Below are 17,998 nucleotides of genomic sequence, written 5' to 3'. Positions count from 1 at the left end.
TATTAATTAGGGTGGCTCGGCTCCATCTCGCAGCACCCACTATGGAAAACAAGGCGTCTAGGAAAAGCCTCAGATAAGCATAGCCCTGGAAAATCGGAGACAGAGCTTAAGTATGTCTCCCCTAAAGCGCATAGGGCATGCTTTACGCGTTGCAGAAAGGCTGTCAAGAGTACCCAGGGGCTGAGCCAGAAAACCAGAGGTCCTTCATCAGTCCCCAAGCTTCAAAGCCCTTCCTCGCCCTTGCTTCTGGGTATGGGGAACTGTCCCTCCCAGGGCGCACCAGTTGTTGGCCTGGTTCTAGTCTGGGAAATGCACTCACAGCGGGGGTAGGAGGGGTTAGAAGCTGTTTCCCCAAAACATTGGCCGTTCAAGTGTCCCGCGTGTGCCCCCTAGCTCACCCGACCCGGGGTAGACTGCTTAAAAACGGCTCTGCCTGGGCGAGCAGGGCATTGGGGATCCTCTTTGGAAAGAGACAAGGATCTAGATCTCCACAGCTTTGGCCCGTTTTCCCTTTTCTGTGGTCCTGAGAGGTGCCTGGCTCTTGAACTCCAGGACTAAGGTGGCTAGGGGTCGCTCAGAGTCTGAGGCTGGCTCGGCACAGTTGGAATTGGCAGGGTTGCACCCGGCGCCTGGCGTAGGGAGGCGGGGACACGCGCTCTCGGTGGCAGGGAGCCAGGGCTGTCCCCCGCCGCCGCTATCGTTCCCCGGGCTCTGCCCTGGGCGCGGCTGACGCCTAGACTTTGCCAGCAAAGGGCCGACCGCCCCGCGACTGCCCCTTCCGCTCGACCCAGGCGTTTGACTCCCGGCGCACCCAACCCACCCGAGCTTCCAACGGGTCGGAGAACCCAGGAGGAAGCCAGTGGAGACCGACGGAGGCGCCTCGGGACAGGGCTGGCTCGCTGTGCCCAGGGGTGGAGGTGCGGTGGGGCGGGGGAGAGGAGTGGGGAGGCTGCGCTGTAGGCGGAGCCGGGTAACCAGGGCCGGAAAGAAGGCTGAGTCCAGCGCCGGAGCCCCGGCTCAGCTCCGCGCCTAGCACAAGCTTCAGTCCAGCGCCCAGCCCAGACACCCAGGGCAGAGTCCTGGCCTGAAGCACCAGTGTCCGGGCGTCCTTTCTCCCCGACTGACCCTAGTTTTTCAGCCAAAACCTTTGACCAGAGACTCCTTGCCAACATTCCTAAATCTTTGCCAGCCCTTGCACCACCAGGTAGGAGTCAGTCTCCGTGGTGGCAGTGAGTCTATAAATGCCACTTCCCAGAAGGCTTATGACCTTTTCACCTTCTTCACCAGCTCCTTCGGAGGGCGATGAGCCCGGCTAAGTGCTGGATCAGAGAGGCCTCAACCATTTAAGTCCCTGGGTTGCCCTTGCTATTCATACACCAAACGCCACCTGCTGCAGTTCTCGGAAAGCCCTTGAGGAGGGAACCGGACGAGATGGGGGAGGGGGGAGCACCCCGCAGACGCCCGGGACTCACCTCCTGGGGGGGGGGGGCTGGAGGGCCAGTGGGCACAGTTGCCTATAATCTAAAGCTGGCACTAGGAGACCTTTGCCAAGGCCTCCTGTCACCCCATGCCCGGTTCTTGCCAGTCTTGTCCCTCCCTTGGGATGCAAAGAAATGGGCCCCTCAACCCGGGATTCAGAATTCCTGGAGCTCCGGGGTTTCTACATGGCTGGTCAGTGTCTGTTGGCGGCTGCCCCCTAGCTGAAAGGCGCGCCACCACCCATCCTCTGGGTCCATGTAACCCCAAAGGAGAGGGCATCAAATCTCGGGGAACAATGCAGCCTGCGGCGTCCTGGGGAGGGGGGGCGAGGGCGGCACCCACCCTCGAGCCTATACGCAGGGTGTGGAGGCCGTGCTCGGCAGCCAGGCTAGGCTCTCCAAGAAGGTCTGCCTATGCTTTACGTGGCAAAGACAGGATCGCCGCTCTCGGGGCTCAGCGGCGCGTCTCCCACAACAGCCAGGCTTTCTTCTCCTGATCTACAGTCCCACTCCTAGAGTCCTGGAGCGCCCGGGTGCTTCCCACCCCAAGCCTCAGGCTGGCATCTGGGAAGTGGGAGGGGGGACTAGCTCAGCGATCCTCCCAATCGGGGGACACGGGTGCCTGGGGATTTGGAGTTCCGTGAAGTAGCCGCTAACCCCTTGGCTCCAGGATCCTCGCCTACTGGAGGCAGCCTAGCTCAGTGCTTGGGGTGCAGAGGAGCACGCCAAGGTAGTCTAGCTGGACCCTGGGGCTGGTACCGCTCGCCTTGCCCCTCCTGACACACACTTGTCCTTGCGTTCTGGGCGCAGACAACCTGCGCCCTCTGCGCCCTTCTTCCCGCGGAGAGCACCGCAGGGTATGCGGGGGGGGGGGGGGGGGGCTCGACAACCCTCCGGGAAAGCACGCCGAGGGAAACTTGAGTGTCTGAGTCTTCAGCCAGGCAATCACTGGCGGAGCTGTGCGGGGAGGGGGCGGGAGGAAGCGAGGGAAGGGCTCTGGAGGGAGGGGGAGGTCGGAGAGGGAGGCGGGTGCCAGTGGAGAAAGTCCTTGCTCTCCCGCTCATCTTTTCATTGCTCTCTCTCCTTCCCGCAGACAACCCGGACCTCCTCTGGGCGCCAGCTCCTCGGCTCCAACCCGTCCAGAATCAAGCGGGATTTTTTTTTCCCCTCTAGAAATTGGCTTTGGTGTGTCGCCCGCCCTCTCCCCTCCTCCTTGCAACTCCTCCTCTCCTTTTTTTTTTTTTTCTCCTCCTCCTTCTTCTTCCTGAGACATGGCCCGGGCAGTGGCTCCTGGAAGAGGAACAAGTGTGGGAAAAGGGAGAGGAAATCGGAGCTAAATGACAGGATGCAGGCGACTTGAGACACAAAAAGAGACGCGCTTCTCGCGGATTCAGGCATTGCCTCGCCGCTAGCCTTCCCCGCCAAGACCCGCTGAGGATTTTATGGCTCTTAGGCGGACTTAAGAGCGGTTCGGATTGTTAAGATTCCGGTTTGCTAGGCTTTCGTCCGCGCAATCGTGTTCTCCCGCAGCTGCCTTGGGACTGGCTCGGCGAAGGAGGATGGAGAGGGGGCTGCAGTTGCTGTGCGCCGCGCTCGCCCTTGCCCTCGCCCCGGCCGGCGCTTTCCGCAGCGGTAAGTGACGGGCTGAGGTGCGAGCGACCGGAGTGCCCAGGGCTGCGGGGTCCCCTCCGGCAGTGGGCTTCCCGCCCCAGTCGCGGGACGCGCGCACAGCTGCCGGGAGCAGGAAACTTGCCTGCGCTAGGAACAGAGCGAAGTCAGGGCCTCTGGGGCAGGAGGACCGCAAGCCCTCGGTACCCTCCTGCTCCGGTTGGTTGCCGGCTGTGGGCTTCTCCTGCCAGTTTCGCGGCAGAGTTCCCTACCTTCCCAGATCAGCACACCAATTATCTTAATAATGTTTCCTCCCAGAGGCAATTAGATGAGCCTCCCTTTCAAAAATCTGATGGCTGCTGAGAGTTAATGAACACTTCACCGGGAGGACTTCCTGGTTCTCCTCGCAACTCCCCTGCTCGGTTTCCTCTGGTGGGCGACACCGAGAGATAGCGGTCAGTCTTGGCGGTCGCTAGGACTCTCTCCCCCGCCTTTGTAAACCGTTTGTGATCCGTCTGGAGCATGAATGAAAGTCACACTGTCAATAAAGCCTTTGGATCCATTCAGTGCAAGGCACCAGCGTAACTGAGAATCCCTAACCCTGCTGCAGCTTCCAGTTGGCTTTAAAAACCGCTCACTGTTAAGTCATGAAAGGCAGCCCTAGGTATAAACAGTGCCTTGGAACCTAAAGAGTGTGTTTATAATGGGATCTGGTACAAACGTGTTCCAAGTGCCCTGAAAAGGTGCTGAAGGCCAGGCAAGAGCTGATCCGAACAGTAAATCTTCAGCATTATTATTAACTAATGGCCAAATATTTACTTTTGTCTGGCTTAGATTTCAAGCAAAGTAATTAGGAGAAAAGTGCATCTCCTACTTATTGTGGTATATTGTTTTAATAAGAGGAGGCGAGCAGAGGGCTCTACCAGGAAGAGTTTATTTAAATCACTCCTTTATGATAGAAGTTAATCTCCTTAATGCGCTTTCCCCGGGTTTTGTGATTTCAGCGATAGATCTCTCCCAACAGGTACCAAGCAGTGTTCTCAAAAGATATGCAAAAATTTTGTGAACGCGGCTGGAATTCAATTTATTAATGAATCCGAGTTGGCGGCATCTTTCTATATACTCTGGCAGGAAAGCCAAACACTCAAAAAATCATGAATGTAGAGTTCAATTTGTTAATGAACCTGAGTTGGTGGAGTGCTTATGCACTCTGGCAACAGATAAAATATCATTTTCCTCTAACTAAAAGAACTCAAATGTTTAGACTTCAAAATTGGTATCCTTCACAACACCTAAGGTTAGAAGAGTAGTTCTGAACCTTCCTGACCCTCCCACCCTTTAGTACAGTTCCTCATGTGGTGACCCCCAATCACAAAATCACTTTTGCTGCTACTTCATAACTGCAATTTTGTCACTGTTATGATTCATAATGTAAATACTTTGCAGAGAGAGAGAGAGAGAGATTTGGGCAGGGGGTCGCGACCCACAGATCGAGAACCTCTGGGTTAGAGCCCTGTTGGGGGTATCCCAGAAATGGTCGTGACAGCCAATATGAAGAGCACTAAGATTTGTGTGGTTCTGAACAACACACACACACACACACACACAGAAATCTGGGGAATGTTGAGAATCTGGAATCCAGTCAGCTAAAACCCTGTTGCTATGCTTGAGGTGACCAGTGCCAGCACATGCCTCGGTAAGCCTGTAGTCCTCTTAAAACCATATCCACCTCCTCTCAGTAAGTGTCTACTAAATTAATTCATTAACCTTATTTAGGACAAATGGTCCAGAGTCATTAGGAATTGCTCTCTCCTAATCAAGTGTTAGAGAGACTGAACAGAGTGTGGGAGTCCAGCAGTCCACATTATCTTATTACACTGTCACTTTCTCAGAAGTCACAGATTAAAGTGCTCTGGTGTGGTACCAACTCCACCTCACTGTCTTCTGAAGTGACTAGCTGGCGACTGTTTTATTTCACCCTCTTAACAGATGCCATAGTAGTTACACGGAGTTAGAGGGACTTAATGAGCTGGGGGTCAGTCTCCAAGATTTCTGCCCAAATAAAATAATGCCAGAGCCTCCACAGAGTCACACCACTGAGCTGGCTGGCATCATTAGCTGAGATGCTGAGTGTTAGTTGCAACACCAGTCGGTCTTGCAGACCTAAAGCTTTTTCAAAGCCAATGGGAAGAGAATCTGTAAGACCAACCCCCTCCAAGCTAAGAAACAGTCAGAAACATCGAGCAATTGGAGAAAACAACATAATTTATATTGTCTTCTTTTTAATTTATGGGAAATGACTTCTGTAATGCATGTAGCTTTATGCATTTTTGATGTGCACTTCATCTTTCATTTCCATTTGACCTGGTTTTCCTGTAATAAAATTCCGTAGATTTATAAATTCATGCTGAGAGCAAAGAATGCCATTCTCTTTCCACAGGGAATCTATTAGATGTAATATTAAAATCTATATATACCATTACTGGATGTTTGTGATTGATAGGCTTATATATTTCAATGCTTCGTACCTGTTCCCCTTACATAGTTTATGCACCAAATTTTTATTGCCCAAAATTAAGCATCAATAAATGGAGTGGCATTTGCAGGCTGGGGCCCTCCTGCATGAAACCCATAATAAAAAATGACAGTAGCAATCTCAGCCGGATTGTGAACCAGCCCAGAGTCTGGCTTGTTTGGCTGTTAGAGAGTCACTTCAGCACTTGGGGGTTGTTGGTGGTGGTGGCTTGTTTTTCAGGAAAGGCTCAAAACTAGATAGTTTCTCTTTCCTGGGATGTAATAATGTAGCTCACCATATGTGATACCCAGCCCTCAGTGGCCAGGGCTTCCCCTAACATCTAATAATTAGAATTAATGCCGTGTGGCTATTTATTTTTCTTTCTGCCCCATTGCTTTGATCTGGTAGCCAAGGCTGAGCAACTTGGATAAGTAAAGCCCCAGTTCTTTCTGCATCACTGGCTGCACTTTGTTCTCTGCTGAGTTGAGTCTCAAAAGCGGAGATAACTCAAAATCACTCAGATTTACAGGCAGATGAAATAACAACAAAAGGAGGTAGGCCTCAGGCCAATCAAAGTCCTGGAAGACGTCCCCACCGGTCAGTGACACCGACCAGGCTTATCATCAAAAAGCCACTTGCAAGGGGGTGGCACAGCATCTTTTAGTCACCTTCCACTTAGAACTGTTCCTTAATGTGATTACACTTCTCAGAGGATAATTAAGTCTAGCAGGAGCTCCCAGGGGGCTGTGTTAACATCAATTGAGGGGATTTAATGTTTTTAATGCTAGAAGACCTCTTTCTTTGGAAGGAACTTGGGGGGGGGGCAGAGCATCTCAGATCTCAGCAGGCTTTCTGTGGAAGCCATGCTCCTTGAGATTAGAGAATGTTCCTTGGTGGTGTGGTGCTCTTCGTGTTTAGGGTCACATGGAGGGCTTGTGGGGACTCTCTGGGGTTCCCTTTAACTGATAGAATGCTTGCTAATTATCAATGCATACGTAAATCTAGAAGACTCAACTGGTGGGGGGAAAAGAGCTGCTAAAAAATGTTCTTTTTGTTGCAGATAAATGTGGCGGGACTATAAAAATTGAAAACCCGGGGTACCTCACATCTCCCGGTTACCCGCATTCTTATCACCCGAGTGAGAAGTGTGAATGGCTGATCCAAGCTCCGGAGCCCTACCAGAGAATCATGATCAACTTCAACCCTCACTTCGATTTGGAGGACAGAGACTGCAAGTAAGTGAAGGAGCTTGAACAGGGCGCCACAGCGCCATCTAGTGGTCATGAGTGTCGGAGCGGTGGGTGTAAGAACATTGAATGGGTCCCAACCCAGATCCGATCGAGTGTCAGTGGTGTGGAAATGAAGTTAAAAGGAGCTGAGTTCTCCCAATATGTAACACTGTATTTTAATGTATGATTGCTTGTCCTCTTTCTGTTGACACTTTTGGTTTAGGAAATCTTTTGTTAAGAAATGTGTGGTGTGTGGTTCTTTCTGGAAAGGGTTTTGAGAAAAAGCTTGAGTTTTCTTAAGTATTGTGGGTCACCAGTATACATTATCTGCAGATGGTGAAGTTGGGTGTTTTTTAAACAAATCTGTGGCTCATTTAATGATTTTAGAACTGTGTTTCTCACGGCTGGGGAATGTAGTTCAGTAGCAAGGGTTACCCCAGCACTCTGATTCCAAAGATTATATTGAGTTTGACATGAAACAAACAAGTTGTCATGGGGTAGAAATAAAGTGTATGGAGTGAATTAGATGAGGGTTTGGTATTATTGCTAATGTTCATTTGTTTATTTGTTTGTGATGGGGCCCCACTATGTAGCACTAGATGGCTTGGAACTTACTGTGTAGTTCAAGATGGCTTTGAGCTTAGAGATCTGCTTGCCTCTGCCTCCCAAGGACTGGGATTACAGACATTTGCCACCGTGCTGAGTGTTTAAGCAAGAATTTTAAATATTAGGTTAATTGTGGAAAAATGTATGAAATTGATGAAAATTGCACAAATGCAATGAAAACTTAGGTATGTATCAGGTTTGAATTCATCCGCCTTACCTGGCTATCTGCTTCAACTTGAAGTTAATAACCATTATGTCAAGTGTCATTACTACAATAGTAATATAGAGATCGTCTAAATGCTGCCTACCTATTTACTTGGCAACCTTGGCATGTACATATAGAGTTTCTTCTCATGCATTGTGTGAGGTGAACCACTTCATAGCTCGTCTCTTTCCACATCCAGCTCTGGTGTGTTGCCTACCTGATCCCATTCTGAAGTACTGGAAGGAGTTCAGTCTCCAATTTGAACTTGAATATTAGTTAATCTTAATGAAGAAATGGTCCAATTCTTCTCCTTGCTTTGGCCTTAACCATATTGCAGACATGTACAATGGTCAACACTATTCTATCCGCATACTTTTATTCTTTTTAGAGAACAGAGTGATATGAAAATATTCCCACCTGCTGATATGAAAATATTCAGCAACCTATTGGTTTTGTGGTGTGGTGGCAGCCAGCTTTTCATCATCAGGGCATTAGTGTGTCTACTTTATCCAACACGTTAGCACCCAGTGAATTAGCAGAAATCCATAGACAGACAATGCATTTGTGGGTAGTTGGCATACATGATGGTGCCATGAAATTATTCTGATTCCCATTTAACCAAGGCTCAGCATTGGATTGCGTTTTCATCTTTTGTAGAATTAATAAAGTGTTCCAATGCTTCCTAGAAAACAGGAAATTATTTTGATTTTGTTGTTGTTTGGAAGTTCTGGGGATCAAACCTAGGGCTTCATGCATGCTAGGCAAGCACTCTGTTACCAAACCACACCCCAGCCTGTTAGTATTCTTTATGGTAACTGTTACAGTGTCAATAGTGTAGACAACTTGGATACTGTGTATTGTATTTACTTTTGCAACTTGACAATGTTTAAACTGATGTAGGAGATATTTTCAAAAACTCTGGCAACACATGATTCCTTCCAAAATAAATTGCTCTTAGATATCAATAAACTTATGTTTACTGATTTCTGACCAGGAAATCATGACCATATAGCTGTATAAAGGAATAAAGAGCTCTGAGTGATCACAAGTCATCAAAGATGCCATGGTAACAAATGTTCAACAGCCAGTTCTGGGAAGAAGCAAGTTAGGTCCTGATTTTGATTTTGTTCATTTCCATGTCTTGACTGTTCCACTGTGGACAGTGTCCAACTCCTCAAGTGATGCTGCCGTGTATAGCCTTGCAGAGGGATGTGTATCAGTAGTAGTTCTAAGAGCTGGTAGATGCTGAGCCCAGAACACGCTGCAGGAACAGTTTGGGAGGGAATTGATAAACTGTTATGTATAGATAGTGCTTTTATACATACAAAAATATGTACACTAATACATTATACTAATGCTAATACACAGGCTGTCTCAAGAAATTGATAGTGGGAAATGATGTGTGGGAAACTTTACATTGTTATTTGTCATGATACAGGGTAGGATATGACAGTACTGGAGGACCACCAGTTAGTTCATTTCCTTCTTTAAAAAAAAAGACAAAAGGGCCTGACAAGATGGATCAGTAGGGGAAAGTCCTTGCTGCCAAACCTGAGGGACTGAGTTCAGTCCTTGGGAGCCACATGGTGGAGGGAGGAAGGCTACTGTGAATAGTTCCCCTCAGGCCTCCCACATTCACTGTGGGACACAGGAAGGCACACACACAGACACATGAACACACAGACACACACATGAACACACACAGACACATGAACACACACACACACATACACACCCACAACTTAAAAAATAAAGATTGTTTCCATAAGGGTCATATGGTGGTGAGATACAAAGAGGTTTGTTTATGGGGTTTTTAATATGTTTATGGAAGAATAAAGTGATCTCTTGATTGTCACATCTCAGGCTGTGTGCCCGAGAAGAAGCCACCGGCATCTAAATGCTGACTCTTCACTCTGGTAAAGGCAGAGAGATTCTGCTCATGGGAAATGCCTTTGTGCTCCATTCTGAAGTGTAGCTGCGTGGCCTTTTTTCCAATGAAAAACTTCAAAATGTTACAGGGAGAACAGCTTAAGGTATGGCCTCCACTGTCTTTCCAGATCTTACATGACTCTGGTCACTGTTGAGGGTGGCAGTTAGGGCTGTTCACTCAGATGTGCTTAGGATCACAGCTTCGGCATCTACAGGTGCTCAGAATTCCTGGAGAAGGCAGAGCACACAGAGAAGGCAGAGGTTTTGTTGTTGTTTTTGGTTTTTGGTTGTTGGTTTTTTGGTTTGTTTGGTTTTTTGAGACAGGGTTTCTCTTTGTAGCTTTGCGCCTTTCCTGGAACTCGCTTTGGAGACCAGGCTGGTCTCGAACTCACAGAGATCCGCTTGCCTCTGCCTCCCGAATGCTAGGACTACTGGTGTGCGCCACCACCGCCCAGCTCCCACAGAGGTTCTTTTAAAAATAGCTTTTGGTGAATGTCTTCCGGTTGTATGAGGACATTCATGAGACAGTTCAGCACACCGCATATCACTTCTTGTAAGAACTACTTGCTCTGCAGGTCATGGGGATTCACACGTGTGATCCCAACACCCAGGAGATAGAGGCAAGAGAATCAGGACTCCCAGGTACCCCTCAGCTCCACAGTGGGCTTGAATCAAGCTTGGGCTGTCCGAGACCTTGTCTCAGAAAACAGCGACCAGTTGTTCATGTTCCCCTTAGTTGAGATAGTTAACGTTTCTCCCTTGCTGGCTGGGGTATGTGGCTGATGACAGTCAAATGACATGTTGTGCTGGTGCATTAGATTAGTGGTGGAATAAGTTAGGGAGCAGTGAAATCACTGAGAAGCTTAAAGCTCTCCACCAATACATTTTCATCATGACTGTGATAGCAACAATTTGGTTATTGTTAGAACATTTCAAAATAGGAAAGTAAACATATGTCAAACTAAAGTTATTGATCTTGTAATGGGTTGATTCTCATATAAATACAACCTGCATGTTTTTTTCTTGAAATTGGCACTATTTGTACAGTCAGCTTGCACCATGAGAAAGCAAGCAAGAAATCAATTTCTTATAACATTCACTGAGGAGAAACATGTTTGAGAACCCAAGGAAGTTGGAGGGTTGGAAACATAATTAGAACAGCCAACTAGTTTAGCAGGGAAAAAAAAAATCTCTATTTATATTTTCATTGTTTTGTTTATAATTATGTAAAAGCCATCATATCTGACAATTCAAAATATAATCAGGAGCTTTGCATGTGAATAGTTCTAAAACTGACCTAGCTCATACGTCAACTGTGGACTGACTTTACAAAGTAAGGGTTAAGTTCTCACGGTGGTTAGAATGGGGTGGGGGTGGGGTCCTTGGGGAAAATGAATGTGTGATTGCTGAGATTTTTTTTTAACATGCAGCCATCCATGTTGATGCTGCCATTCAACTGGGTTCATTACACATAAGCACTGAAACCATGGTAATATGACCCCTTCCATTCTATTATTGAATAAGGTGTGGTATAAATCAATCAAAGAACAGACAGCAGAGCACCTGTCTTCAAGGCTAACGAGAGGCTAGGGTTTCCAGCTGCATGTTCTTATGTTGACATAAGAGACAACAGTAGAGAGGAGAAGGTGTTGAGGTGATGCCGGGGACAGTCACTTTCCCCCAAATCCTGCATGTTTAGGAAGCGTTAAAGCACCATTAAAAGTAGAGCAGCTGAGAAGGTCTGAGGAAGAAACCTCCACTGGACACTGGAAACGTCCAACAGCTCAGAACTCCTGCTCCAAGGCCTCCTTCAGTGGTAAAGGCAGACATCTTGAGTCTCATAAAACTTTATTTCTGTATAATAAACAAGAATGCCATTGACAAAGTAGTTAGGATTTATGGGACTTCTCTGGCTTCCCAGCAATGCAGGCTATCAGCATGATAATTTATAATGGTTTGTGACAAATACTGCCGAGCCGAGAGGTGTGTGGTTACATTCAGATCGGATGTCTTTATCTGGGGAACGATAAAAGTTTCACAGACATTGGGTTAAAAACATTAAGAAAATGAATGTGAAGCAGCAGAAGAAAAGCCTGTGAATGTGGAGCTGGGGAAAGAGCCCCGCCAAGGGGTTACGGACCCCCACCTTCACTTCCGTTTTTTAACTCGGCAAGGACGCCTCTCTAACTTCTTTGGCCATCTCCTTGGAATCACCAGTGATAGGTATGTTTCTGAATTCCATGCAGCTAAAGGAGACTTTCGCTCCTGTGACTCCATCTGAATCATGATGAAATTATAATTAAATAGAGATGACAGTCAGCTCATAGAGGGATTGATAAACTAAATCACACCGTGTTTCCTTATTGCTACTTTAAAATTTCCTAAATGTTTACAAGCTTTGAAACACTGCTGATCCGATTCACTTTCAAAGAATGCAAACTCATTTATTAAAACTCAATCTGCCCTTGGTTTCTTAAATCTGATTTTCCCTGCAAATTAAATTTCATAATTTTACAATAGCCATTTAGTCATTTATTGGCTAAATCCCATTTTTGTTTCCTTGAGTACTATTTTCTGATTTTATTCTTTCTTCCTTTCTTTTTTCAGCATGAATTTTTATATCAATTTTGATATTTGAATGTTATATTAAAAACTGTATTTCCAGAGAAATTGTGTGTGTGTGTGTGTGTGTGTGTGTGTGTTTTTCGTGTGTATGTGTTGTGTGTGTGTGGGTATATATATGTGGATATATGTATTTAGGTGTGTGTGTATGTGTGTGTGTGTGTGTGTGTGTGTGTGTGTGTGTGAAGTGGAAAGTATATCCAACACAAGCCCTTCCACCTAGTCTTTCACTTTTCAGCATCACTCAGGCTAAAACAAATCTTTTATTTTATGCAAAACAGTGGGGAACCTTAAGCTAAAATATATCTCCATTTTCTATATGAAATACAGGAGCATATATGCTTTTAATTAGAATATAATATATAATTAGAAAAGTGCATACCATAAATGTACCAGTTGATAAAATCTTGAAAGGTCCCAGACCAGACAGAAGCAGTTCTAGTCCCAGAATTCCCTGACATCTACCTACCACCAGTCACTTATCTACCTACTATCAGTCACTGCCTCTGCCCTCGAGGGGAATTCCCTGACATCTACCTACCACCAGGCACTGCCTCTGCCCTCGAGGGGAGCTGCTGCCCTAAACTCCTATGGGTCCATTTGTGAGTTTCAAAGTCTAAGAGAACAAAAGGATTGTTAGAAGTCTTCATGCATCTGTACTCTGAGTAGATCCTGTGAAATCTTTGGAGTAGAGATAGAAAGGTACACACATACACACACACACACACACACACACACACACACTCAACACACATACACACACAGAGACATGCACACACACATACATACATTCAACACACATACACACACAGAAACATGCACACACACACATACATTCAACACACATACACACATAGAGACAGGCATACACACATACATACACACACACCACACACACACACACACACACACACACACACACACACACACACACACACTCCTCCTCCCTTTCCAATGAGGAGTCCTGTCCTGCTGAAAACTCAGTTCATTTTTTATCAGCTACTGTAGAAATATCTTATCTTTACTTAATATACTAGCATATACCTTATAACAAACACAGTCTTCCATCTGCATCTGCTTTCAAAGAGAATTCAGAAAATTCTTCCTTGTTTGTTTTGAGGCCGGGGAGGGACATGTACACGTATGTATGTCCATGCTGAAGCAAGGGGTGAAAGTTGTGTGACACCCTCGGTCCCTTTCCACCCCCTCTTGGAGACAGGGTTGCTTACTGAGTCTGGAACCCGCCTGTTAGAGTAGACTGCTGCCCAGTGAGCTCCAGGTCCCCTGCTTTCTCTTCTTCTCCAGCACTGAGATTCTGGGCCCAGCTTTTCACGTGTATGGTGGGGATTAAACTCAAGTCTTCAGGTTTGTACAGTAAGGGCTGTATCAGCTGAGTGGTCTCCCCAGCTCCTCCCCATAATTTTAATGGATCATCTTATCACTTCTGTTTTTGCTCTTGGGTGACGGTTCAGCACTCTCTGGACAGTTGGAAGAGGGCACCGCCAATCTCAGTTCAAATCAACAGCTCTTGGGGAAGTAGGAATGGCTGTCTTGGGTGCTGTGGAACTGCAGCCCCGAGAGTACTGTTCGGACAGGGACCTTTCTGCTTTCTTCCTTTTGATTTGTTTCCCCATTAGCACTGATTTAATTTGAACAGGGACCAGCTATTTAATAAAAGGATTTGTTTGTTATGTTTAGTATAAGCACTCACACTTGACGGAGACGTATTTTGAGTGTGACAAGGTACGTTTGTGTTCGATGCTTGTGTACTTTAAAAGAAGCAGTGATTGGGGTGGGAAGAGGGCTCAGTAGGTGAAGTGCTTGCTCCACAAACTTCAGGACCCAGATTCAATTTCTGGTACCTAGGTAAAGACACCAAGCATAGAGGCATGTATTTGTAATCCTAGCCCTGAAGAGGGAGAGACTGGCAGATTCTTAGAGCCCACTGGCCAGCCACCCTAGCCAACTGAGCACCTGTCTCAAGAAAATGAGGCAGAGAATGGCAGAGCATCATGTCAGATAACCTCTTCTAGCTTCTGCTTGTAGTCATTGGCATGCATACCTACCCCTCACACACACACACACACACACACACACACACACACACAATCAGATAAATTAATTAATTAATAAAATAAACAAATAATAAATAAGGTAGAGAGTTGAGGGAGACCAGCAGCTCCCTCTTTTTCTTCCAGGGTACTCTTGAGAAGGGAGAAGTGAGAAATACGTAGATAAACATATAGAGGAGAGAGACTGTTAGAAACAGACAATAGTTTGGGAGGACCTGGATCAAAACCCACCAGCCCCTTCTGTCTGTACTAAAGGGCTTTTAAAGGAATGCCAAGGGGTGGAGCAAAAGACCTCCCCCAGCACAGCCCAGTGCAGACCTTCCCAGGCACCTGGTACCCATGCACATGGTCAAGCCATCCTTTAATGCAGTCCTGCTGTGTAAAGCAAGCTCAGATCTCACTAGGAAACCTTTGTGGGTTTCCACAGAGAGTAACTGAGGAAAAGACTCAATCAAAGCTCTAGTCTTCATATGTATACACACACACACACACACACACACACACACACACACACACACACACCCTTCCATCAAAAGTTAAAGGAGTAGGCCACTTGAAATTGTGTCACACTGAATCAACAAGTGTATGGTGTCCCCACCAGAGTTCTCTTTGGGACACAGAATCCTAAGAAGGGACCAGGACAGACATGTGCCTCCAGCTTCATGTGTGTTCTCAGCTCTTTCCTTCCCATTGTAACCTTTGGCAGATGCACATTTGCTGGCATGCTTCAGCAACCACACACATAAGCACATGTGCACAGGAGGAGTAAAAGATAAACTTCACTAACTGCAGTTGCCTGTTCATCAAAGCTGATAATTAGGCCAGAGAGAGAGAGAGAGAGAGAGAGAGAGAGAGAGAGAGAGAGAGAGAGAGAGAGAAGTGAGAGTAGTGTCTGATCAGGTTCCAGGTTCCAAAGGCCTCTTAATTGGGTGTTTGTCAGTAGTCCTGAATATGACAGGCGGTGACTTAGCTGTTCTAGCTCCTCACAGGAATGGGCATCCAGCTGGTCTACAGTCAGATGGTCTGTGTCTAGCATCTAGGTCAGTTAATGCTGTTGTATGACTGAAATGAGGCAGACAATTCACAGAGAGCCCAGAGCAGTCTGTCTGTTCACAGCGACTACACTCTGCAGACAAACAGAGGCAAACAAACCATCAATCATCTCTTGGCTCAATTGCTTAAAAACATTCATGTGCACCAAAGAAATGTTGACCTTATTGTGTACCCTAATAAAACTGGCCTGAAGATCAGACAGACATAGGAACAAGCCACAGTCACGTCTTACTTCTAGAGCTCCTCAGCCTGAAAAGGTCTTTAGTGCCTGTGTCCTCACACCTTATATACCTTTCTTCACCCAGCCATGACTTCCTTCTTAATGCTGGGATTAAAGGCGTGTGACTCCCAAGTATTGGGATTAAAGGTGTGTGCCACCACTGCCTGGCTTCTATGTTTAATCTAGTGGCTTGTTCTGTCCTCTGATCTTTAGGCAAACTTTATTAGGGTACCTAATATATCACCACACCTTATAACATATTCCTTTCCATCCAGCCTTGATATGTATTACTGACTCATATTTGCTCAACATGGCTTTTATCCCCCCTCCTTTAATTAATTAATTTGTATGTGTGTTTATGCATGTATGGGATCCACTTACTTCTGCCCACCCCATCTGCCATGCCAGGCTGTTTTTTACATGGGTCCTGGAGATCCAAACTCAGGTCCTCAAGCTTGCACTGTTTACACTTCCCCCTCTAAGCCAACTCCTTAGACCTCTTCTTTAATTTGAGATATTATAGACTGCTTGGGAAGAGCAACTTGCCTGCTTCTGATTCTCAGAGCTGTGTCTTGAGTTTGTAGCATGCACCCTTGGGGTGCTGTAGACTCAGGGCATGTGATCTCACTTCTTCCTTTCATGTATTTTAAACACCACAGACCTAAAGTTGGACAAGTATAAATTAAATGCCCAAGTGCTCACCTGTTACTCCAAAAACTTGGCCACTGTTGCAGCAGAAGGCATGTCTGGGCCATTGTACCCTTTGTATGAAAGACTTATAAACTGTTGCCAGCCATTTTCTTCCCTGAACCAGCCCCCACAAATGCTTAAATATAAAGCAAATAATTCTGAGGAAAGATTGAGCTTTTCCATTAAGTAAGCATTTGTGAATCCTACAGAGAGCGGATTGGTAATTTCCTACTCCACCTAAAGTGGCTGCCAGTTAGGAATGAAAACCATAGTGGAGGTGTCTAAATTATGGTGCCCCTGGTTGGTTTCTGAACACAAAGTACAAGTTACCATAATGTTTGCCCAAATCTCGTAGCGAGGCCAGGCATGGCTTGAGTTGATACTGTTGGTAGTTAAATGGGTGTTCCAGGTACCAGCCATGCATATAGCCCTACACCCCAAGTAAGAGGGCCACATTCTCTTCTAAATACTATGCATTTACTCAATCTCAGGCAAATGTCAGGAAAGCGCCTCATAGCTCACCATCTACCATATATTATACTTGTGTTTGCCACTGTGGCTCTGGAAGGCTTTAGGGGAAAATGCTTGCCCAGGCATTCACTTCCTATGACAGGCAGAGGAGTGTTTTCTGAGAAAAAACAGACCCTGCAAAGTCCTTTGTTGTTATCTGGATAGATACATTGAACAAGCAGCCAAATCAGGACAGAGGTGTTTCCTATGGCTTTGGTGACGGGCTGGCCTGTCACAGAGAGCTTCCAGTTCCCTCCTCATGTCTCACATCCTACATGAGGTTTCTGTAGACCAGGCAGAGAGGGCCAAAGCCAATGATTCCCAGTTAGCATTGCAAGATCTCTGACTCTCCCATACACAGATACTATGAACAGAAGATCACCAAGCTACCATGGAAACATGATGTAAAACAAACTTTAGTCTTAGAAAATTAAGTCTAAAACTTTCAAAAGCATAAAGTTTTCCATTTTAAATGGAACAAAGAACATACTCTTGATACAGAGATAAGATAGACACACAGAGTTCCACTGTGATAGTAATTGTGCTCACATGGTCTTGAAAAGGGATGGTGATTTTTGTTCTTAGATAAGTTGAGGAAGTGGACATTAATTTCCTAAATATGGTTATAGGAAAAGATAATTAGAATGGATACAATGTTTAATTTCTAGAGGGATTCACTCTTTGGAAAAATGGTAATCCACAGTCTCTGTTAACCAAACCGTCTAGGCTCCCTCTTGCTCACTATTGCTTTGCCCTTCTGATCTGACACTTCTTTATTGAGGTGTCTCTTTCCAACCATTTGGTTAGTGTCTGTCTCCCCTTAGGTGGCTTTACCCCATTGTCATGTTCTTTGTCCATGACCTGGGCTGTGTTGCGCAATATGGAGAATACGTTGGATCAGTCCTCAAGGCGTATCTCTGTCCCCTCCTTACCGTTCTCACCTCATGTCTGATGCATGTGCAGGTTCATTACCCGGAGCTGGGGATTCCTGATTGCCAGGGGACTGTGTTGGCAGTTCCCTGTGAGGAAGGGCTCTGGTGAGAATTGAGGCCAAGGGTTATAATTGCCCCTCTGCCATTCATTCCCATCTGTGAGACAGGAGATGGTTCATATGGGCTGCGTCCCAATTATGTGTGAATGGTGTGATTATTGCACAGTTAATAATGCTGCTTTGACAGTAGCATTATTAGGCAGTGTGAGTGGGAAGATGAAACAATGGACCAGGTTACCTACTGTGAGGTCTGCCTGAGAACACCACATA

General features: G+C 46.3%; 1 protein-coding gene across 7 annotated transcripts in view; it reads left to right on the top strand.

The window, feature by feature from the left end:
• The first annotated feature begins 754 nt into the window (after positions 1–754).
• Nrp1 (neuropilin 1) overlaps positions 755–17,998 on the top strand; it is a 155,351-nt gene continuing 138,107 nt past the window's right edge. For 3 of the 7 annotated variants that reach the window (XM_036187529.1, XM_036187530.1, XM_036187523.1), the window contains exons 1-2: positions 2,518–3,110; positions 6,662–6,836. In XM_036187529.1, the coding sequence (XP_036043422.1) occupies positions 3,038–3,110; positions 6,662–6,836 (248 nt within the window). In that variant the 5' untranslated portion in view covers positions 2,518–3,037. Of the gene's footprint in view, positions 918–1,186; positions 1,205–1,897; positions 2,209–2,260; positions 2,336–2,517; positions 3,111–6,661; positions 6,837–17,998 lie in introns of those variants that run through there. The other 4 variants (XM_036187526.1, XM_036187527.1, XM_036187525.1 and 1 more) reach the window with 4 other exon arrangements.

Source organism: Onychomys torridus, chromosome 5 (assembly GCF_903995425.1).
Source record: "Onychomys torridus chromosome 5, mOncTor1.1, whole genome shotgun sequence".
NCBI lineage: Eukaryota > Metazoa > Chordata > Mammalia > Rodentia > Cricetidae > Onychomys > Onychomys torridus.
Note: the sequence above shows the minus strand (reverse complement) of the source record. Positions and strands in the feature narration are given on the sequence as shown.